Genomic DNA, 24408 nt, shown 5'->3' with positions numbered 1-24408 from the left:
AGTGAGTGTGGACTTCAGGGTCATCGGCCAAGAAAACTCAGACGACCCTCTCACCCATCTGTGCATAAGTATGGTTGGAAGACACTAAAACATGTCTGTGTGTCTGAGGCACCCTCTGTCCTGATCCAACCACTGATGCGTGCTACGTTGGAACAGCTCCTTCCTCTTCATGCAAACCATCTCCAAAAGGGTTGGGATATAATTAATTAGGTTAGGTTGCCAAGAGTTGAGCTACAATTGCATTCCAGCCCTGCCCCTAGATCAATCAGAGATTGGAGGAGGCCGGTACTGAATGCTTGAGGCACACATTCATAGTATCTTGGGTTTTCCCCACAGATGATTAACTCCATTGACTACATGGAGAATTTACTCATTTGGTTTTCTCTCTCCCTCCCTCCCTCTCTTTCTCCCCCATCCCCTTTTTTGGTGCTGGGGATTGATCCCAGGGTTCTTAATCACTGAGCCATACCCCCAGCCCTTTTTATTTTTCATTTTGAGACAGAGTCTCACTAACTTGCTTAGGACCTACCTCACCAGGTTGCTGAGGCTGACCTCAAACTTGAGATCCTCCTGCTTCAGTCTCCCAAGTACCTGGGTTTACAGGCATGCACCACCGTGTCCGGCTACTTAGCTGATTTTTAAAGGAGACCTTACTGTGGCCTCTTATAATGACATCAAGGAATCTGTTAAAGAACATGTGCAAGGGGGGAAAGGGAGAGAGGTTAAATGAGGGCTTTTTAGAGGGAAATTGAGGCACTTGATGGCTTTCTTTGGCTTTTTAATAAAATGCATAGACATAGCCGGTGGTGGTGCACGCCTGTAATCCCAGCCTCTCGGGAGGCTGAGGCAGGAGGATTGAGAGTTCAAAGCCAGCCTCAGCAAAATCGAGGTGCTAAGCAACTCAGTGAGACCCTGTCTCTAAAAAATATATATAAAATAGAGCTGGGGATGTGGCTCAGTCCTCATGTGCCCCTAAATTCAATCCCCAATACCAAAAAAAAAAAAAAAAAAGAAAAAGAAAGAAAATGCATAGACGTAGCCTCCCCTTGGCCTCACCCAAGACTTAACTATCTTTTAGAGCTTCTCCATCTGGGACAATTTTGCCCCCAGGGGTTATTTTGTTCACAGTTGGGGGTTATTGACATCTAGTAGGCAGAGAGCAGTAATATTTCTAGATAGTCTAATTGACGATCCCCTTAGTGAGTGTGGACCCAACAAAGAATTATCTGGCCCAAAATGCAAATTGTGCCACCCCTCAGAAACCCGGACTCCAAACAAGTGGAATGAATTATCTCTAGAACAAGAAGTTTAGAGTAACAATGAGTATTTAATATGTAGACTATATGATAGACGTCTTGGCAATTGGTGTGGCCTCTGCTCACAGAAGATATTTATTTTTTTTCTGTCTGAGAGATTTAGGGGAGAAGTTGCCAAGGGAAAAGGCTAGAGGTTCTTGGGCTTAAATATCAATGAGTTGTTTTTGTTAATTTTAAATGATAAAAATAAAAAAATAAATTTCATGAGCTTCATGCACCATTGAGGTATGGATCATTCTCTCCTAGTCAGAGAAATGAGAGCAGGAAGATTTCCAGACATGAGTCTGGATTGAAATGGTCTCTGTTTCTACTTTTATAAGTAGACTGAGTCAACATTGAGTGGAAATCCTGAAAGTTGGGACAGAAGCAGATTAGTTGGTAGCAGTTATAAAGACATCCAAGGGTGGTGGGTCTCCCATACCCAAATTCTTGCAGAAGTGGGTGCACTGTTCTGGAGCAGAATATGCTGTCCTGAGGTCCAGGGATACTAGTACTTGGAGACCCTGGATAAAGACAAAAGCAAATGACCCAAACAGACATTTATCAAAAAGATACAAATAGCCAAAAAGAATATGAAAAAGTGCTCAGTATCACTAATCACCAAGAAAATGCAAATGGAAACTACCATGAGATGTTGCCTCACCCTCATTAGAATGACCATTATCAAATAGACAACAAACAAATGCTGTCAAGGATGCAGAAAAAGGGGAACTTTTATGCTGTTTTGTGGCATAAATTAGTACGGCAACTATGGAAACATATGGACATTCCTTGCGTACTCCCATTTAGTCAGACAGTTTCACTAGTGGGCACAGAGTCAAGGGAAGTTAAATCACGTATCAAAGAGATGTACTCCATGGTTACTGCAGCACCATTCAAATAGCCAAGATTATATGGAATCAGCCAAAATGTCCACCAGGAGGTGAATGGATAAAGAATGTGGTGTGTGCTCTCTGTTCAAAAGTTAGATAGATGCTCCAGGCTGGTGGCTGATTCTGGAGATATATATATATATATATACACACACACACACACACACACACACACACACATGAATGCATATAATGGAGTATTAGTCATCCATTAAAAAGATGAAATCATGTTATTTGTGCCAAAGTGGTGGAACTGGAAGACATTGTGTTAAGTAAAATAAGCCAGGCACAGAAAGATGAATACTATATGCTTTCGCTCATTTGTAGAAACTAAAAAATTGATCTCATAGAAGAACAGAGTGAAAGAGTGGTCACTGAACTCAGGGGGTATGGGGAGCAGGATAGCGAGAGACTATCTCAGTTACATAGAAGGAATTAGTACTGAGTCCTATAGCCTCGTAGGGTAACTAGACCACAACAATCTGTAATATATTTCAAAGTAACTAGGAGAACCTGGAAGTTCCCAACACATAGAAATGATTAATGTTCAAGGAGATAGAAATGTTTATTACACTGATTTTGTCATTATATGCTATATACCTATATGGAATGATCATACTTTTATCCCAGAAATATATATATGTCTCAATAAAAAAAAAAAAGGAAAAGACAAAGCAAGAGGTGCAGGAGAAATGGTATGCTTTTGATGTCTTTTAATATCTTCTTAGTCAAAACTAAACACCCTGCAGCAGTGGCTGAGACCCAGATGTAACTCATCCATCAGCCAAGATGGCCTCTCTTGTGGCCAGGGGTGGAGATTTTTTAAACTGGTGGGTGGGTTCTGAGGGTGCAATCTTTTTAAGAGTTTATTCCAACTCTATTATTAAGTAGTTCTATCTTTTCCTTCTAAAAAAATGACTCTTTAAATTGCTTTTGATCTTATCCAGATCTCAGGAAATGGCTTCTCTGATACTCTTAGGAGTGGAGGTGCCTGAGAGGGATCCTGGCTGTTGGGGACCACTCTCTGTTGAGATGTCACTTGCTCCCCGTTGGTGGCTGATTCTAGATTCTGCCTCCAAGCTCATGTGGCCTTGGGGCCCTTGGCCCACTACAGAGCCCATGGGAAATTTGTAATTCCACTTCACCAAGACTCCATGTAGGATGGTATCAGAGGCACGGATACTGCTTCCCAGCCAGACACCTGCGTCCTGGATTTATGATAACACCCAATTGTCTCCTTGTTATTTTTGCTTGTTTTCTATTTCTTTTTATTGCAACAATTTACATAAAACATTAAATTTACCCTTTCACCAACTTTAAGTGTATGGCTCGGTAGCATTCAGTACGTTCATAATGTCAGGCAACCATCACCACCATTCATCTCCAGGGTCTTTTTCATCTTGGAAAACTGAAACTCTGTGCTTATTACACTATTACCCCAGGCCCCTCTCCTCTCAGCCCCTGCAAGCCACCATCTACTGCTCTTGGGAGGGGGCCACTCTTCTTCTTTAAGGCGACCTTATTTCTCTCCTTTTGATGTTTAAGCTCTCAGGGACAGCCTTGCTATTCTCATTCCATGTCCCCACTGTGCTTCCTAGACCCCAGGGACCAAGCACACAATTAGGGGTTAGAAATGCTGATGGGATGGAATTCTAGCCCCATCCCTGTGCTTCCTCCAGATCAGGGGAGGGGGGACCCTGAAGTGTGATGACACTGTGGTAGGCTGGCAGGCTCTTGTTGGCTGGTGGGGACTCAGAGATGCTGGCTGTGGTAGAAACGTCTCAGGGATTCCCACCTGCTGGTTGTGTGTCTTCCCCAGCATATTCATGTTTCTGTCCCAGTTCCCCATCCATCAGTGAGCAAGCTCGTCTCCCTTTCTGCCTCCTTCCTCTCCATACCTTTTTCCACAGCTGAGGCTATCAGCCTCCTAAGAGTTCCTCCCACAGGCCCCTGCTTTTGCTCAGTTGACCCACCCTCTCCTGCCTGTTTTGCCTTCACCTCCCTTCTAAAAGGGAGTCCACTGGCAGCCACACCTGACAGCTTATGTTTTAATGATATTTGCACAACTCTTTTACAGCACTGTGATCTGGGCCTCCTAAACAGACCATGACCCTGAGTCCAACATGGTTGGGTCAATGCTTACTTCAAAAGCAAGGCAAAATAGCCAGTTTAATGGACATGCAGTGTCCCCTTGCTGGGCTGCTCTTCTCTGTTGACCACTTCCCTGAAGAAGGATCTCATTACCCCAGGAGCACCCCTGCCTCCCAGCAGCACTGCTGGGGGCTCCAGCTGCCCCAGATTTCATTCCTTCACACAAGGCAGGGAACACACCGCCAGGCCTCTGAGCTTCCTGGTGAGTGGCCATGCATACAGAAGGGTTCTGTGCTTAGTGTAATGCCCTGCTGATGCTGTCCTGAAATTTTTGCCTTATAATTTCAAACAAGAGGTCTGCATTTTCATTTTACATGAGACCCTAGAAATGATGAGCCACAGTGTCCATGGGTGGCCATGCCTGCTTACCTTGCCATGTGTAGAGACATGGCATGATGGAAAAGCATAATTGATCACCTTGCAAGGACCTGAGAGGACATCTCTCCAGCCTTCTATTCCTCAGCTAGGAAAACTGAGGTCAGAGAGGTGAAGCCTCTGTTCAAGCTCAGACCATCAAAGGCAACCCTAGAGGTACACCTCCTCTCTGCTTATGAGGAGGAAGAAGAGGTGGCCATGTATACCATGTATATAATTTTATGGCCAATATACCATTCCAGCTTAGTCAGTGTTCTGTACTTTTCCTGGACTTTTTTTCTTTTAACTAAAAGGCAGCTAACTTATGAGTCAGAAACCTGAGTTTCATGCTGTCAGTATTTCAGGTTATTGCATGCTTCCCGGCCCAAACTTGAATTCCACGCTGACTCAGGAAACTACTCTATGTTTTTCAAAGAATGCTCCCACAGTAGTTCCTGTCATCCGAGAGCGAGTTATAATTACAAAGAGCAGAGCTGGCTTTACAGAGAGACTGAGCAGGCAACACCAATGTGGTATCATTTAGCAGGCATCCTGGGAAGGTGTTTTTGCTGTACTGGAAAGATGAACTTTGGACTCAAACAGAACAGGATTTAAATTCTTGCTTTGCAATTAACTAGCTCATCGTCTTTGGGAAGGTCATAATCCTCTTTAGCCTTTTTTTTTTTAATCTGGGAAAGGGAAATAAAAATGTATACTAATAATATATAGCATACATCATAGGGACACTGTATCTGTAAATATGTAAAATGGACAGTGAACGTCCCATTCCGAAAATTATCCCCCAGCCTCAACTTCCCTCATGCCTCTCCATTGGTAGTGTCTCAGGATTCTGGTTCAAATCCAGCTCCCAAGTGGAACAGGTTAAGGAGTCAAGTCATTATCTGTCCCCAGCACAAGAATCATTTATCCACAGCCAACTTAGACCCAGGGGCCACAGAGCCATCCTCTCCACCTCCCACACAGAGGAGGGTTCAATCAACATTGTTGGCTGGATGAATGGAACATTGTTCAAGAAGGTGGTGAGAAAGAAGGAAAGGTCAGAAGCCAGTGACCACACCTAAGTAAGTGGAGTTCCCCAGGGGGAGGCTGTGCCCAAGGGTGCTTGAAAGAGAGAATTTGAGCTCAAACACAGGACGAAATTCCTCCTGTGCTCCACCTGCCCCTACCACTTGACAACTTTACCTGGTTCAAAGTGTAAAAAGATGCAGGGTGAAGAATAATTTTTTAAGCACAAAAAGTAGGTTAATGCTATACTTGGTACTGAACATACTAGGGAAGAGTCATTTTATTTTCATGCAAATAATGACAATAGAATCAAATACAAACATGACAAATATACTCCCGAGAAAGAAAATGGGACTCTCAATACCAAACCGCAGGGAAATTGGACTCTACAGATACGTGATTATTTTGTCTTTACAGCCTGTTCAGGGTCAAGGTCCTCTTTGCAGTAGAAGGACTTATTTCATAGTACGTTCAAAGATCATTACAGTTTCCAAGCCAATCCCTAGTGATTGAGCCTGACATACCCAAAGCTACTTTTTAGGGTGAATGCAGTCAACAACATCTTAAAATGGTTAAAACCTGACTTGGGGATGTAGCTTAGTGGTAAGTCACATGTCTGGCATGTGCAAGGTCCCAGGTCTGATCCACGGGACCAAAAATAAATAAATTTTAAAAAAGAGTTTAAAAAAGCTATTCATATACAATACCTCAAAAGCAAATTGAAAAAAATATTGCTTTAAAATTGCTAATTCCTACTCTCTGAGTAAGAGATTTCCTTTTAGGATGATGAAAATGTTCTAGAACTAGATATTGGTGGTAGTTGTGCAACTTTGCCAATTTACTAAATGATACTGAATTGTACACATAGAAATGGTTGAATTTTATACTTTGTGTGTTTTATCACCATTAAAACTGATAATGAAACTTCTTAGCTTATTTAACGTAAAATAGTGTATTTGAAGGGCCTGTGATATTTTCCTTTGACCAATTAGATATTGTTTTAAAGTTTATCTTAATATGTATTCTTGATACATATTTCTAGATGCCTTTTAAAAATTGGAAGTTTTACTTTTACCCCAACCCCTACACATAAGATATTCTCAATACCTTTTTTTTAAACTCAGATCCCAGGAAGAAGAATTTAACTGGGTCAAATATTTTCAGTATACAGGACAAAAGCATCCCTCAAAATCATTCTTTTCCTGAAAATATCTATGCTTTTAGCTGCAGAAATAGATGGCTGGACAAGCAGATGACAATACTATATGGTACCAGGTAGGCACAGCCAAGATTCTTTTTACCCATTAATTATGAAGTTAATTTTTTAAAGGATATGTTTGAATTCTTAAACATAGTATTTTCTACAATTTTTCAGAATTTTTGAAATGGAATTAGAATTTTTTTTTCCACTGACTTTTATTGGCAGCTGTTTTGGTTTAGGAACATGGGTTTTGCATAGTGATTTTGATGCTGGTAGAGGAGATACTGTGAGTATATCAAAATTCCAACTGTCAGCCAGGCATAATGGTGCACATCTATAATCACAGCGACTTGGGAGACCAAGGCAGGAGGATCACAAGTTCAAGATCAGCCTCAGCAACTTAGCAGGGCCCTTAGCAACTTAGCAAGACTGTGTCTCAAAATAAAAAATTAAAAATTAAAAAGGGTTGGGGAAGCAGCTCAGTGGTAAAGTACCCCTGGATTCAATCCCCATTACAGGAAAAAAAAAAATCAACTGTCCATACCTTGTAGAACAGTGAGCCCATCAGAGTCTAACAGAGAGACAAAATTAAACAGCTTGCCCTGTGGAGTTTCTTCCAAACACAACATCTGGTCTGTAGCATAGTTTCCTTTCATTTCATCAGTTTCAGTGTGGCTGTCCCATGCCTAGCTGCCTCCTTCAAGGTAAATGGGACCAGGATTTTTTTTTTTTTTAAGATAGAGAGTATTAGTGGAATCATCGTAGTCCCGACTGTGCCAGGTCAGCCCGATTTCTGCCTGCTTATAACCCAGCTCAACGGTCCAGACATGCCAACCCTAACACCATATATTTGCAGATCTTGGCAAGAAAGAAAGAAATGGTAGGGTGTGACCGCCTGGAGAAACTTGCAAATTACTTTCTGTGGTTCACAGGCTGTTAGTGAGAGAGGGTGCTGGCAGAGAGATGCTCGCCTGAGGTGGACAGCCGCTCTTCTCAGGCACTCTCAGATGGCCATTCTGACTAGGTGTCGAGATAAACATACTCTACTTCTGAGCATGTTCCAGACCCAGAAAGTCCCTACCTATTCCCTTCGGCCACCTGAGTGCATCATCTTCTCTCTTGACCCCTCCCCCGTCCCCATCTGTCCCTTTTCTTTTTTTCTCCTAAAGACTGAAACAGGCTGGAAGAGCCCTTGTTCCCTCTAACAAGAAGTCTGACCTTGGGAATCAATAGCAGGGCAGGGCAGGGGTGGGGGATCACCTGTGTCCCCAACAAGACCTCTGTACGGATAGAAGGACTGGATGCCATCTCCTGGGACAGAGAGGAAGGCGACCAGAGAGACCTGTGGTGAAGTTAGTCACCTGCCCTGATGAGGCGCCAAGTTAAAACAAGGCAGTGTGCACGTCCAGAGAGGGCTGGGCGAATGGGCTCTGGAGTCACAACTGATTTGGAACACCAGCTCTGTGGTCTACCAGCTGTAGGACAAGACAAATCACATAACCTGTCTGAGCCAAATGTTCTCATTTATAAAAATGGGGATAACCACAACAGTGTGGATATACTTAATCCTAGTGAAACATAGTTAAGAATTTTATTATCACTAAAAAAATGGGATAATAAAAGGACCTATCCCATGGAGAGGTTGTGAGAGCTTAGTGAGTTGATGTAGGTGACATCTGGGACATAATATACGCTCCATAAATGCTGCCTTCAGCATTTATGGTTGGTTCTCCAAGTCTGTCTACTAGTCTGTGCAAGGCAGTCTTTCAACAATGGCTTATAGGGCTTGTGCTATAATCGTGGCTCTGGGCTGTGGCCAAGGACTGTTGGAGGCACCTCTCTGCCATGGGAAAGCTTATCTTCTACCAAGAGATTCAGACCAGATATGGAAAGGGAAGGAGGAGGATACAATGAAAAGAGATGGGGAATCTTCCATGAAAAATTAACCTTGGAGCAATTGCCAAATGTCCCTGGAATATGATTTTCTCTGTTGGGACAGGAGGAGGTTCGTGCATAATTTTCCTGAATTCTCTGTCACTTATTAATTTCTATGACCACTTTAATTAAAGGCAAAATTAGGAGTTTGGATTTCAAAGCTAGATGGTCTGAAATGGCATCATGTACTCAGTAGGCCTGTGTCGGCATCTGAGGAGTGGGGTGGGGGCACTAACTCAACCTTGGGGGGCTTTCTCAGGTTATCACACTGTAGAAGGGGCTATTGAAACTTTTGTGACAGCTCCACCATGAGCTCACTCTGTAGAAGGAAGCAGCCTGGGTGCTGAATTTGCAAATCTAATTATAACCCCAACAAGGCCACAGGACTGCCAAGCTGGAGGAAGTGGGCCCCAGGAAACCAGGGCTAGAACCGGACCAGACTGTGGAAGGAGGGAGGCGGATGCTGGTCATGGAGGTATCCCACCATGTGCCAATAACCACACAGTCAAAAAGTGGCCTTCTGTTTCAAAGTGATGGGTTGGTAGCTGAAGATTTCGTCTTTCAATAGAAATCAGAACCCCCCCTCCCCAATCTCTTTTTGTCTTTGTCTCATTTTGCATAGGCCAGAAGGATTTTGTTAGGTGATAAGATGGTGAGAAGGACCTCTGTCCTGATTGACAACAGTGTGGATATACTTAATCCTAGTGAAACATAGTTAAGAATTTTATTACCACTAAAAAAATGGGATAATAAAAGGACCTATCCCATGGGGAGGTTGTGAGAGCTTAGTGAGTTGATGTATGTGACATCTGGGACATAATATACGCTCCATAAATGCTGCCTTCAGCATTTATGGTTGGTTCTCCAAGTCTGTCTACTAGTCTGTGCAAGGCAGTCTTTCAACAATGGCTTATAGGGCTTGTGCTATAATCGTGGCTTTCTCAGGTTATCCTGGAATGCGACTTACTAAATGTTTGTAGAGTAAATAAGACAAATAAGGGTGTCCCAGATGTGCATTTACTAAATGTTTAAGGAATAAATAAGACAAATAAATGTCTTTCATAAAACAACAAATCATGACATTGAGCTTTAAGGGGGAGACTGAAAAAAAAACTAAGTAGATCAAGGTAAATAATATTTTCACCAAAATAATAATAATAAATTCGTGATAAGCTAAATACTGAAATTTAAATGAAGACAGGATCAAAATCACCATTGTTGTTTTTCTTGTCTCAGGTCTGAATACAGCCAGTACAAACTTGTCCCAGCAATATCCTCTTTGAGAGCTCTCAGCCTGGTGGCCACAAACCCCTCCTCCTACCCAGCTGACAAATGGCACTCCTAATGTCATTCCATAGCTTTTGGCACCTCCCATCTCACTGTCATGGGCTTGGAGTAGGGCTCAGCAGAGCGGCATCCATATTGATCTCCCAGTCACAGGAATCCCCTGGCCCAGGCCAACCCTGATTATGACACACACTGAGGAAAGCTCTCTTGAGGGCTTCCTGCTGTCCACTTCCTTGGCCTTTATACTAACAAGGTTTTGACACCTGTCTCCAACCCCTCAGTCTCATCTTTGACTCTGTCTCTCCCACAACATTCCACATTCCCACTACTCTCAGTTTCATTCCAGACCCCAAACATCTCAGAAAATGTCGTCTCTGAGCCTTTGCACTTCTTGTTCCTGAACACCTGCCTTCCATTTCTCACTCTTTTTTGTTCCTGGAGATGGAATCCTTTGGTTTGGAAACAATAGAAATGAGAGGGAACCAAGTTTTGGGAGCACACAGGGCAATGCACCCATCAAGAGGAAGACCAGGCTGCTTCCCAAACAAAGGGAGATGTAGACTTTTATTGATTTGCTGGAGTGGGCTAACGTCTGTAATTTTCCACTAGCCAGGGGCACAATTCCAAAAGGTGCTTCTTCTTGCATGAAGCTTGGACCACTGCTGGTCACAGTCAAATTGTCTTAAGAATGGCTAAGTTACTCTTATGATTGGCACCATCATCCTGGGCGAGCATCCTGGCCTTGGGGCTCTATCCAGGCCTTATGATAGGGGTGAAGCGCTTTGGGTGCTTGTAGCTGCTGAAAAAGCATAAGTTTGGGGTAAGGAAAAAATACTTTTCAGCTCCAGTGGGCAATCAACACGTCTATAGGTAGAGGAAGTAGAATCTGACCCAAAAGTTAGGGCAGCAAAGGGGACAGATATAGTCTGAAAACAAAGATGCTGAGGCTTTTCATCCTGTTCTAGCCACCCATCAGACATCTGCAGGCCCAAGTGAAAAGTCAGTGTTCTCAGCAGAAGTTCGCTTCAAGTCCTAGAAAAGTAACCAAGGCAACCCTTATCACTGGATAGCACACCCATCAAAGGTGTTATCTACGGCAAAACTAGCAGGAAGCTACTAATGCATTGTCTACCGTGCAGCCTCCAAAATTAGTGATTTTTAAAGTTGACTAAGAACAAGGGAAGCTAGAGGATTTATTTGCATTTTTCCCCAATGACAATTTAATCTTGCGCAAACATTCCGCTTCTGAGGTTCTATCAAGGTCTCATGATGGGTCTGATGAAAGGATCACAGGGGCAGAGAAGCAGCACACCAGGCTACGAAGGGTAATGGCTTACTTCACCCAGGGCTTTACTTCATTGTCCCAGCCTTTTGTCCTCCTGGGGTGGCCCCGACTATCTCATTCCCCCCTGAGAGAATTTTATCCCCCTTCTCTTAGGAAAACAAGGACCAAAGTTTTCTTCTGTGACTTCTTCAGGGTGACATTCTTACATGGATCCTGCCTACCTTTGAAGGTTATAGAAATCTTCCGCTCCCTGATCTGAAGGGGTCAATGGTGTGAGTTCCTGACTTGGAATGGGCTGAAGCCACCAGGCAACCATTAATTTTGTTTGAAACTGTTGAAACCTACAAGAGACAAACTTGGGCAAGTGACATAGGCAAGGGCCCAAAAGAAGAGAGAATATTGTGAGAACTGCAATTGAAAGCAGAAGGCCACTTAAGGGTCTTAACCACGAGCCAGCTGTATGACCTCCCAAATTAGTGATTTCTAAGTTGGCTAAAGAACAAAAGAAGCCACAGAGTTTGTTTCGGTTTTTCCCCAGGAACAATTTCATCTTGTGCAGACATTCTACTTTTATCAGGGTCTCATGACTGGTCTGTTGAAAAGAGCAGAAGGGTTGAAAAGCCACCCAAGGGTTTATTGCATTGTCCTACCATAATGGCCCCTGAGTGTCTAGAAGGCAATAAACCAGACCTGATCTTTTTAGCAACGGTTCTCGTGTTTTTGGTGTGCGCAAGGGTTGCCAGTCCTGGGGAATTTGTTGAAATACAGATTGGTGGGACCCACTTGATTTTCCCATTGGTATAGTTCAGGGCCAAGTAATTCAAACTTTTTAGACCAGATAGATACAGGTGATCTTTAGACTGTATCTCAGCAAACACTATTATTTCAGAGGGGACCTAGGAGAAGAGAATGGGTTTGATGGCACTGGGGGACCTGGGATCTCTCCTTCCCTGTTTCTCCTTCCTGATCCAAGGCTCCCAGAAGCCATCAATCTGCACTGGTTCTCACACTACACTGGCTTCTCTAGGACTCCTCAGCTCTGCTTTGGTCTTCTCTCTCCTCTCTTAATTTGGGGGTCCTGATATTTCAGCATTTCCTGTCACAACCTGGAGCAGAGTGGCCCTTTGGTTGGCAGAGGCAGGAAAGATGGGTTTGAATGTTCTAAATACATGAAGTGTAATAGGATAGGCAAGGATGCTTTGGATATGACTTCAAAAGCACAGAAATCAAAGTCGAAAATAGATAAATGGAGTTACTTCAACCTAAAAATCTTCTGCACAGCCAAAGAAACAACCCATGGGGTGGAGAGACACTCAATGGAATGGGAGAAGATATTTGCAAGCTATACACCTGGCAAAGGGTTAATAGAACATTCAAATAATTCAATAGCAAAAAGCCAACAATCTAATTTAAAAAAAAAGGGCAGTAGAGCTAAATAGACTTTTCTCAAAAGAAGACAGGGAAATGAAAATCACATCCACAATGAGATATCATCTCACTGTAGTTAGAATAGCTCCTATCAAAAAGACAAAGATAACAAGTGCTGGCCAGGATGCTCAGAGGACAGAACACTAATGCACCTTTGCTGGGGATGGAAATTAGGGCAGGTGTTATGGAATACAGTATGGCTGTCCCTCAAAAAATTAAAAGTAGAACTATCCTATGTTCTAGCACTCCCACTCTGGTATATATATCCAAAGGGAATGAAGTCAATATGTCAAAGAAACTTCTGCATTCCCACATTCATTGAAGCTTTATAAGAGCCAAGAAATGGAAATAACCTAAGTGTCCATCAACTGCTGAATGGATGAAAAAAACATGGTTCATATATACACAATGGAATATTATTCAGCCATAAAAAGAGATGAAATCCTATCATTTACAACAACATGGGTGGAAACTGGAGATAATTACATTACAATAAGTGAAATAAGCCTGTAACTGAAAGCTCAGTCCTTGTCCCCAATGCCAATAAATGCCAATTTAATAATGAAGACATGGTTTCTGAGAAAAGGGGAAAAGAAGGTTTATTGCTTTGCTAGCAAAGGAGAAACACAGGGGATTCCTGTCCCAAAGGCTGTGACTCTCCCCATCAGGAGGGACAGGAGGGTTTTAAAGGAACTTTTCAAGGGATTCATTTCAGGTGTGCTCTGGTAGGGGGTCCCAGGGTGCCCTGATGGCCTGTTAGGATTCACTTGTTAATTTGGGAGATATTAACTTCCCAGATCTCAGCAGGCATCTCCTTCCTGTAGTGGTGTTTTCAAAGGCAGAACAACTAAGGGGAAAAAAGATAACACTGTCTCCCTAATCTTGTTAGACAGGGGGAGAGGGGAGAAGAGAGGAGAAAAAAAAGACATTAAAAAAAAAAAAAAAAGCCTTACAGTGGCACAGTTGCACACACCTGTAATCCCAGTGGCTCCGGAAGCAGAGGCAGGAGGATCAGGAGTTCAAAGCCATCGTGATCAATTTAATGAGTTGCTAAGCAATTCAGTGAGACCCTGTCTCTAATAAAATACAAAATAGGGCTAGGGATGTGGCTCGGTGGTTGAGTGAGCCTGAGTTCAATCCCTGGTACCCAAAACCAAAAATTAAAAAATAAATAAATAAGCCTTAAAACATACGAGGGCTATATTCAGAAGGTGAAGGGACCACTGTTACAAGCCAGGCACAGATAGACAAATACTGTATGACCTACCTCACTTATTGTGGAATCTAAAAAAGTCGATCTCATAGAAGTTGAGAATATCTGGTGGTTACCAGAGGCTGGGGAGGGCAGGGGAAAGAGGGGGGTGGGGAAAGGCTGATCAAGGGGTACTAAGTTATGGTTTGGTCAGTATTCTATTGCACGGCAAGGTGCCTATGAATAACAACTTACTGTGTGCTCCAAAACACCTAGAAGAAATAATTTTGAATATTTTTACTACAAATAAATGATAAGTATTGAAGATTAGGTAATATAACCATGATCTGAATATTGCACAATGTCATAACGTATTGAAACATCACATGGTACCCAATAAATATGTTCAATTTTTATGTGTTAATTAAAAATAACTATATTTATTATTCTATATAAATGCATACTTATATAAAATGAATGAATACTCATGTATTTATTAATTTTGATTAACTTGAAATTGAACAAATTGATGGTGTTTATATATATGAAGTAGAAAATGCAGATTACAAAATGTCAAAGGTGAACTTACTTTTGTGAACTTTGTCCATCTTTATACACAGGTAGTATAAACTTGGAAGGCTTTTTATTGAGTGATAATGGTGGAAGTTGAATTAAGAGGGATTTTTTTTTAAAGCAGTCATGGGATTCATTTGGAAAAATAAGAGGCCCAGAATAGCCAAAGCAATCCTTAGCAAGAAAAACAAAGCAGGAGGCATCACAATACCAGACCTTAAATTATACTACAGAGCTATAGTAACAAAAAGGTGCATGATATTAACACCAAAACAGGCAAGAAGACAAACAGAACAGAAGACACAGACAGAAACCCACATAAATCCAGTTAACTCATACTAGACAAAGTTGCCAAAAACATACATTTGAGAAAAGGCAGCCTCTTCAGCAAATGGTGCTGGGAAAACTGGAAATACACATGTAGTAGACTGAAATTTAACCCCTATCTCTCACCCTCACAAAACTCAACTCAAAGTGGATCAAAGACCCAGGAATTAAATTAGAACCCCTGCATCTACTGGAAGGAAATGTAGACCCAACACTCCAACATGTTGGCTTCCTTAACAAGACTTCTAAAGTGCAAGAAGTAAAATCAAGAATCAATAAATGGGATGGAATCAAACTAAAAAGTTTCTTCACAGCAAAGGAAACAATCAAGAGCATGAAGAGGGAGTCTATAGAATAAGAGAAAATCTTTGTCACCTGTACCTCAGGTAGGGCATTAATTTCCAGGATAAACAAAGAACTCAAAAAACTTAACACCCCAAAGACAAATAACCCAATCAATAAAGGGGCAAAAGAACTGAACAGGCACTTCACAGAAGAAGAAATACCAATGATCAACAAATACATTGAAAAAATGTTCAACGTCTCTAGCAATCAGAGAAAGGCAAATTAAAACTACACTGAGATTTCATCTCACTCCAGGAAAAATGACAATTATCAAGAATACATGAAACAATAAATGTTGGTATGGATGTGGGGAAAAGGGTATGCTCATACATTGCTGGTGGGACAGCAAATTAGTGCAACCACTATTTAATCTTGCACAAACATTCTGCTTCTGAGGTTCTATCAAGGTCTCATGATGGGTCTGATGAAAAGATCACAGGGGCAGAGAAGCAGCACACCAGGCTACGAAGGGTAATGGCTTACTTCACCTAGTACGGAGATTCCTCAAAAAACTAGGAATGGACCTGTCATTTGATCCACTTACACCACTCCTTGGTATATATCCAAAGGAGTTTAAATCAGCATACTCCAGTGACACAGCCACATCAATGTTTATAGCAGCACAATTCACAATAGCTAAGCTATGGAGCCCTTCAACAGGTGAATGGATAAAGAAATCGTGGATAAAGAAATGAGGTATTATTTTCAGCCATAAAGAAGAATGACTTTATGACATTTGCCAGTGAATGGATGGATCTGTAGTCGATCATGCTAAGTGAAACAAGCAATCCCCAAACACCAAAGGTTGAATGTTTTCTCTGAGATGTGGAAGCTTACACAATAAGGGGGAGGAAGAGAATAAAAGTTCAGGGGATTAGACAAAGGGGAATGAAGGGAAGGGAGTGGGGAGAGGAAAAGGAAAGACCGTGGAGTGATCTGACAACCTTCCTAGGTACATGTGTGAATGCACCACAGTTAATCTCACCATTGTGTATGTTGCTTGCACTCCCACTATGGTATATATATCCAAAGGGAATGAAGTCAACATGTCAAAGAGACATCCGCACTCCCACATTCATTGCAGCTTTATAAGAGCCAAGAAATGGAAATAACGTAAGTGTCCATCAACTGCTGAATGGATAAAGAAAACATGGTTCATATATACACAATGGAATATTATTCAGCCATAAAAAGAAAGTTAAACTCCATAAAACTAGAATTCTAATTAGAATAAGACATATTCCGTGCTTGTATAATTCTGTCACAATGGACACTACTGTTATGTATAACTAAAAAGAACCAACAAAAAAGAACTCCCCCCAAAGAGTGGTTTTATAATATTATTTCCAAATTTTGATACAATGAATACATATTACATGTATCTATTATTACAGTCTCATACAAAATTAGTTTCTCCTAAAAATCCCCTAGTCTCTACCTATTCACCCCTTCTTTCCTACCCTCAAACTTGTAGAAAGCCTTGATCTTTTTATTGTCTCCAGAATTTTCCTTTTCCAGAATGTCATTTACATAGCTGGAATTACACAATATGTAGCCTTTTCAGATTGGCTTCTTTTACTTAGACTATAGTCCATTTTTAACAAGAAGTAGTTATAAAATTGAAGGCTGTATAATTTATGTGATCGATAATAAGGGAAGGAGGAAGGAGAAAAGAAAATGAGAAGGGAAAAGAGAAAGATCATGTTGTTGCTCTGTTTTGTTTTTCCATTTAATTTTACAGTCCCCAACATCACTACATTCTAGAGCTCTGTGTTAGGAATGGCAAAATCGTCCCACCCCGGGTGGGGCTCACGCAATGTGAGAGGCGTTTTTGCCTGTAATCCCTTCATCTCCATCAGCAGCTTTTGCAAACTACTGCTGAAGAGAGCAGGCAGAGCAGCCCTGGCTTTCCCAGTAGCAGGGCGGGGTGGAGGATGCCAGCAATGAGACTAAAAGTGAACCGACCTTCAGACATAGCGTGGTCTAAATCCATGCAGAGGAAAGTCAAGAGTCCCATCAAGATGCAAGTCTAGTAAAGCACACTCCCACATTTTGTTATCAGACTGACAACTCAGCTGATTTGTTTAAAACTTTGCACATGGGTCAGTAAGGGCTTTAGTTTTCTTATGCAGTTATTTTGCTTTACTTTGGCAATTAAAAGGTTACAGTGGAAAAAGTTCTGATCTATCACAGTACAGTGGTGATTCAAGGATGGTCTTCTGACCAGCGGTGTCCCAACCCCTGGGAACTTGTTGGCAATGCAAATCAGGAGCACCACAGATACACCCACATGGGAAACGTGGGGGGCAGGGCCTGGCCCGATACCATTCATTAACCCTGTAGGAGATTCTGGTGCAGTTTAAAGTGAGAACCACTGGTCTATCAGATTCTGGAGTTTATTTGATGAAAACAACAACAACAACAAAAAAAAAAACCCTGATAAAATGAAATGAAATGAGGCCGGAAATAAAGTTTTCAAATTGTTCACTTAACTAAATACAATATAATTCCTGCTATTAACATTTTTGTTTAATTTTGTTTCTTACAGGCAACTTCAAAAGATGGTCCATGATATTAAGAACAATGAAGGAGGAATAATGAACAAAATAAAAAAGTGAGACTATTTAAATATTTATGTATTTAAATAAGTTAACCCTTGCTAAGTGAGAGAAGCAAATACAATAAGTCAATCTGTACAGGGAGGTGCAACCTGTTTAGCATGTCACCCACCCTTTCTTGCTGGTGGCTGGAAGCATGGGTTAGGTCTGTGTTCTGGAAACAAGGCCATGAGTGCGCTGTATTCAGGGGAAACTAGGGATTTCCTTCTCACCAAAGAAGAGGTGAGCTGTGCTCATTCAGGGTGCCCAGCACATGCCAAAGCAAGACACCTGGAGAAATCCAAATAAGAAGTCACAAAACTCAGCCCTCACTTTTTTGAGATGCCATAACTGTCACCTACATTTTGATTTCCACTTTTTAAATAATTTTAATTATCAGTGTTTTCAACAAGCACGTGGGAAAGGAAAGCTAGAATTCCAAATCTTCCTGTACACCAAAACCCCTTAAGCTTCTTACAGAGAAAATAGAAATTCTATGTGCCTGCATTTGCCACTCAAAATCTAAGTCAAAAGGAGAGGCAAATTAGTATTGTGTTCAAGTTTTGTTTTGATGAAAGATTTGGCAGGGAGAAAAAAAAATGAAAGAATTCAGAATTGTTTGAAGTCAAAATTGCCCACTTCTCACAATCTTACCTTAACCCACTCCCCAGAAAGAGACGTTGTCCTGAGTGAGTTCTGTGTGTGTGTGTGTGTGTGTGTGCGTACATATGCATGTGTATATATATGTGTATATATGTATACATATATATACACATATATATTCAGGCACACATATTCATGCACCAACATAGTACCTATGCACATTTCATTTTCATCATGGTATCATGCTACATACACCTTTCTACCAACTTGCTCTGTTGGATTTATTTATTTATTTTGGTGCTGGGGATTGAACTCAGGGGCAGTTTACTACTGAACTACATCCCCAACCCTTTGGATTTTTATTTTGAGACAAGGTCTCGATAAGTTGCTTAGGGTCTTACTAATTTGCTGAGTCTGTCCTCAAAGTCACGATCTTCCTGCCTCAGCCTCCAGAGTTGCTGGGATTACAGGCATGCGCCACGACACCTGGCTATGGGTTTTATTTAATGCTTTGTTATGGACATCTTTCTTTATTAGTAGGTAAACCACATTATTTTTCCAAATAGCTGATCAGTAGTCTATCATAAACATAATGAAACAAACTATATATTGGTGGACATTTTTGTAAGGGGGAGGATGTGAGTTTAAACCTTCTTGGAGGGCAGTTTGATCATATCAATCAAAAATTTCTAGTGGTAGAGCATTTGCCTAGCACGTGCTAGGCCCTGGGTTCGATCCTCAGCACCACATAAAAATAAATAAATAAATAAAGGTATTGTGCCCAACTATAACTAAAAAATAAATATTAAAGAAAATTCTAGCTGTTTGTTTCCATTTAACTGTCACAAATAACACTTTAATAAATATTCTTTGCAGACTTGGAGTATATCAGTAAACTAAAGTCTTGAAATAAAATTTATGAATGGAAGGAGTTGTGCCTTTAAATTTTTTTATTGCTATTACTAAATTTCCTTCCCCAAATTTTGTGCCAATGATAGTGTATAAAAAAGTTCATCTCTCTCTGTCTTCAGAGCAGGGTATCGTCATTCTTTGGGACTTTGCTGAACTTCAAAGTCTGAACATAAAAGTATGAAGTCACTTTTGGTGGTATTTTTAGACTGAAAACTATAAATGAATCTCAATATGTAATCAGTAATCATCATAAAGCAGTTAAAATGGTTTTCTGCTTGTCGGGCAGTGATCATCTTATAGAGGGGAAGAATTTGTCACCTGTTCTGTCCTGTAACTGGGAGAGGTGTGTGATTATTTTCATTTATTTCTTTTATTTTTATTTCTTATTTATTTTTTTGGTAACTGGGATTGAACCCAAGGATGCTTAACTACTGAGCTACATCCCCAACCCTTTCTTATTTAATTTTTTTAAAAAATTTTGAGACAAGGTATCACTTGTTAAGTTGCTGAGGCTGGCTTTGAACTCTCAATCCTCCTGCCTCAGCCTCCCTAGCTGCTGGATTACAGGTGTGCGCCACCACACATACCTGGCTATTTTCATTTATTTCTGATACATACAGACTGTCATTCTCCATGAGAGAGCCCCACTAATCATTGTTACGATTACTGGTGATTCTGGATTAAGTGTCTTGTAGTTACCAGACTTACCATCCTCTGGTTCTCAATAATATGAAGGTTCTGCATAGAATGTTTCTCTGTTCCATGGTCGGTCATGGTCACGGCATGTTCACTGACAATTTCTATTTCAGACTTTCTGCCCATTGTACCCCAGAGCACTTTTACTTGACAAATCATGTTTCTTCTCAGTCTGGCAAACATGGCTGCGGTGGTCATTACCCTGGGTGAAGTCAAGGGCCCCTTGATTGAAAGTGACTTAGAATTAAGCTCTCACTTGAAGCCAAGGTGACAGGTGCTCCCTTGAAAGGCGGAAGCACAGTTGAACACACAGCTTCCTTTCTGCAAGACCACGACAGTTTTCACGGGTCTGTGGCCACATGAGCAGAGAAAGACAGTACAGTGTTGGGGTGGTGTGTAGCTGCTGGCTTCTAAGTCAAGTTCAAACCACTCCTTTTATTCCCAACCCGTATTCAGTGGCCAGCAGTCCTTTCTTGAGCTTGGTCTTTATTGGGAAATGATTTAGGGTTGTTAAAATACCCTTTCTTTCCTTTTATGTAATGATGGCAATAGTGGATAATAGTTGGTTTGTGTGTTTTGAATTTTTACTGTTTCATGAACTGACCTGAGCACCAGACCCAGATTTCTTTTTTCCCCAAGACACCTTGGCCAATTTTTCCCTCCAGATCTCATCATAAGTTTAATGATAATATTTTCCCAGCATACTCTGTTGCCTCGTAAGGAGAATTGAATGAGATAATAGATATGAGAGACTATAGGGGGGCACTCAAGAATTTCTGTACAAATAATAATGTTTTTCTTGGCAAAATAATGATTCTAGTTTGTAAAGTTTTTTCTTATTTTAATCAAACATGAATTTCTGTGCTATGTTTTTTGAAAAAATAAATTTTATACATAATGGTTACCCTGTACTGCTTATATAAAGGGATATGATATTTTAGTCAGACAAAGCTACTGGGTATAAGCTTTGTGTATGTATTTAAAATTCCATTAAGCAAGCCATTCTTAAATAGAATGGGTAATTATTATAAAAATAATAATCTACTATAAACCTTACATCTTGAGATACTCGGTGCTCACTTATTTGTCATGTTTTTAATTGGCCCCCAAATAATCTCGGCCTAATACAACTAAAGTGCTATTATAGCTGATTTTTGTCCTCTTATTTAAAGCATTTGTAAACTATTAAAATACAGCTCATCTTCTCTTACCTTCCTAGCAGCCAGCCAACTCTTATCTTCCTTGAACCTCTGACTCAGTGCTTACTGACCTTCTGACCTCTCAAAGTCCCTTGACCACCCAACTCCACCAAGTCATGGCCACATGGGGAGCTCGGGAGGGGTGGGAAACCTCTGACCAGTGGCTTCGCTATGTTTATAGCACATTAAATCCTTCAATGTGATGGGTCCAAAGAGGACTTTACTCTGTCATTTGTTTGTCCTCTCTATGTATATTGTGTGCATTGGCAAGAGTTGTCCTACCCACTGACCCTTGGTCTAATGGTTTTTATCTATAGGTTGAAAATCAAAGCACCTCCAAGTGTTCCTCGAAGGGACTATGCTTTAGGTAAGAGTATTTCTAAAATACTGTAACTGATTTTTGACTAATTTAATGTTTATATATATTTTTTTTGTTGGAGAGGGAAATATGTTCTACTCATTTAAAAAAAAAAAAAAGATGCCAATCTTGATTTCAAGAATGACCCAACCCATTAGACATTTGACTGTAGTGCAGATGTAGCATTCCCCTGTCCCTCCCTCCCTCCATTCATCCATCTCTTCGGCTACTTATCATCTATTAGGCATCTTGCATGTCCCAGGCATATACAAGGTCTTAAGTAGAAACAGGGTTAAACAAGTTAGCTACAGTCTCCACACTCATAGAATTTATGTCTAGAAGGGAAGATAGCTGATGTTAGAAGTAATTACAATTCTGTGTGGGATGGAAAGTGTGTAGCAGAGGGACCTAATCTAATCTGTGATAGGTGATGCAGGGAGGGACGTCTTCCTCCGCAAAAAGTTGTTTAAATGCATACTTGAGGGAGGTTGAAAGGTTGAGGGAATAAATTGTTGATTGCCTGTGGTGACTCAGTCTTCTCTGAGTTTAGCCTACAACCTCATTCCAGCTAGCATCAACTTTGGTGGGAGAAGGTTTAGTTTTGTGAACAAAGTAAAATATCCAACAGACTTTCCTTTCCTAGAGAGATGGGAAGATAAGTCTAAAATCTTGATCTATAGCATTAAGTTTAAAGATGGATGTTTTCACTGAGGAATGTATAGACATATGTTGCCTATACATTCCTCAGTGAAAACCACAGAATTTGGGCTGAGATTATGGCTCAGTGGTAGAGTATTTGCTTAGCACATATGAGGCACTAGGTTCAATCCTCAGAACCACATTAAAAATAAATAAATAAAATAAAGATATTATGTCCATCTACAACTTAAAAAAATATTTAGAGAGAGAGAGAGAGAGAGAGAGAGAGAGAGAGAGAGAGAACCACAAGATTACAGACATCCTTCATCATTCTTCCTATGTGGGACCACAGCTAAAACCAAATCATAACCTTAAGTGATGGTCACTGATCAAGATAGCAATGAATAATACAGTTGATTCTTCTTATCACGTAGAGAAATTCCAACGTACCCAAGTCTAGTCACTAATTCATAGCATTTTCCCTAACTTTAGAGTATTTTTTGACTTTACCAACCAGTCAGTAGGTTGAGAGTTGATTAGGGGATTCCTGTGTCGTTTGGAACTACAGGACAGGATCCTGTCCTGTGCTTTACAATTTACCTAATCCACAAGTCAAGAAAGCTTGGTTAAATGAGAACAAATGCATTCTTCTATCCAAGTTCTGAAGAGAGAAAGAAAAAAAAAAGAATGAAAGAAAGCAAACCAGAACTGTCAAGTATCTAGATAGGTTTGATGGAAAAAATATGAAATTATGGCATCTTGGGATTTAAAAGAAATTCCAGAGTTTATATAAGACTTAAACCCTACTCTACTACCGTGTCCCTTCACAGAGGAAGTCCAGTTTTTGCTCGAACACCTGCAGTGATGGTTTCTCAAACCTGTGTGGTCCAGGGAGGGTGGACAGCCCTGGTTGGACATGGATGGGATTCATTTCCTGTGGCTTCCTGTGTCTATCCTAATGGCCACACAGCACAAATCTTTAACTAATAAAGAGTAGAAACAGTTGTTCTGTGCAACTCCAAAGCACCAAATTGAGAGTTAGGACATTTGGATAGTTTCTTCCTTCAAATAAACACCTCCAGGTGCTTCTGCTGTTCCCACAGGCTTGGACTCACTCAACAAATATTTCGTAAGTGTGTCCCTTGTAACTCTCACTGTGTTAGATATGGAATAGGGAACAGAATATAGTCTCTGACCTTCAGGTGCATAATGACTAGTGGGAAGTCAAATAATGCACCAGATTGCAAGCAGATAGTGTCATTTCCCAAGCATGGTAACTGCTATGAAGGAAAATGGCAGGTGCAATGATGGGAGTCACCGTCAGGTGGGGACAACTTAAGCAGTCTAGGAAGGTCTCTCTGAGAAGGAGGTATTTAATTCAAGTTCTGGGGGACAAATGTGCAAGAATGTTGTCACTTGATGAACTAAGAGCATTGGAGATGCTGGACACAATGCTAGGAGCTCAGAGTCAATTCTTGGAAACCTAAGTAGAATGATATTCGTGACTTCAGGATGTCCATTTCTCCCAATTGTCCCCTTGTGCTCACCTGTCTGCTTGCTCATCCCTTCATCCTACTGATTCTCTTAAGTATCTCTCTAAAGTCTCTCCCTCTCTATTCCCATAGCCACAGCTCTGTCCCCCCCCCACCATTTCATACTTGTCCTAAGGATTCTCCTTGATTCCTAGTTTCTTAATTCTTAATTCCATGTCTCCTAATTCTCATCCTCCACCAGAGAATTACTCTGAAATAAAATCACCAATAAGAGGCATTGCACATCTCGGAGCCCAGTTGCAAGGTCCTTGATGTCCAGTCACTAACTGACTCTGGAGTTTGGAACATATCCCTCTCCTGGGCTCATCTTTATTATTTGGGGACTGAACTAGGCAATCTGTTAGGATCTTCCAGTGCCAACCCTCTGCACCTCTATGGAAACAGATCTTTGGGGCCAGCAGCCCTGTGTTGAAATGAGCCCCTCCTAAAATTCCCTGGCTTTAGGAATTTGCATCTTCCAATCTTCTTGATGCTCCAAAGTGTTCTTTCTTGACCTCAGATATCTGCTCTCTCCCCTGAAATACTCCAAATAGTCTTGATATCAGGGCCTTGGGGCTCG

At 41.1% G+C, this 24408-nt stretch overlaps 1 protein-coding gene across 1 annotated transcript in view; it reads left to right on the top strand.

Moving 5' to 3' along the window:
• The window catches only part of Blnk (B cell linker), a 69977-nt gene that overhangs the window by 4543 nt on the left and 41026 nt on the right, over positions 1-24408 (top strand). The window contains exons 2-3 of the mRNA XM_026394795.2: positions 17841-17906; positions 21617-21666. Of these exons, the coding sequence (XP_026250580.2) occupies positions 17841-17906; positions 21617-21666 (116 nt within the window). The remainder of the gene's footprint in view (positions 1-17840; positions 17907-21616; positions 21667-24408) is intronic.

The sequence above is a fragment of the Urocitellus parryii genome, chromosome 5, assembly GCF_045843805.1.
Source record: "Urocitellus parryii isolate mUroPar1 chromosome 5, mUroPar1.hap1, whole genome shotgun sequence".
Classification (NCBI taxonomy): Eukaryota; Metazoa; Chordata; class Mammalia; order Rodentia; family Sciuridae; genus Urocitellus; species Urocitellus parryii.
The sequence above is the reverse complement of the archived record's forward strand: the minus strand, read 5'-3'. Positions and strand labels throughout refer to the sequence as shown.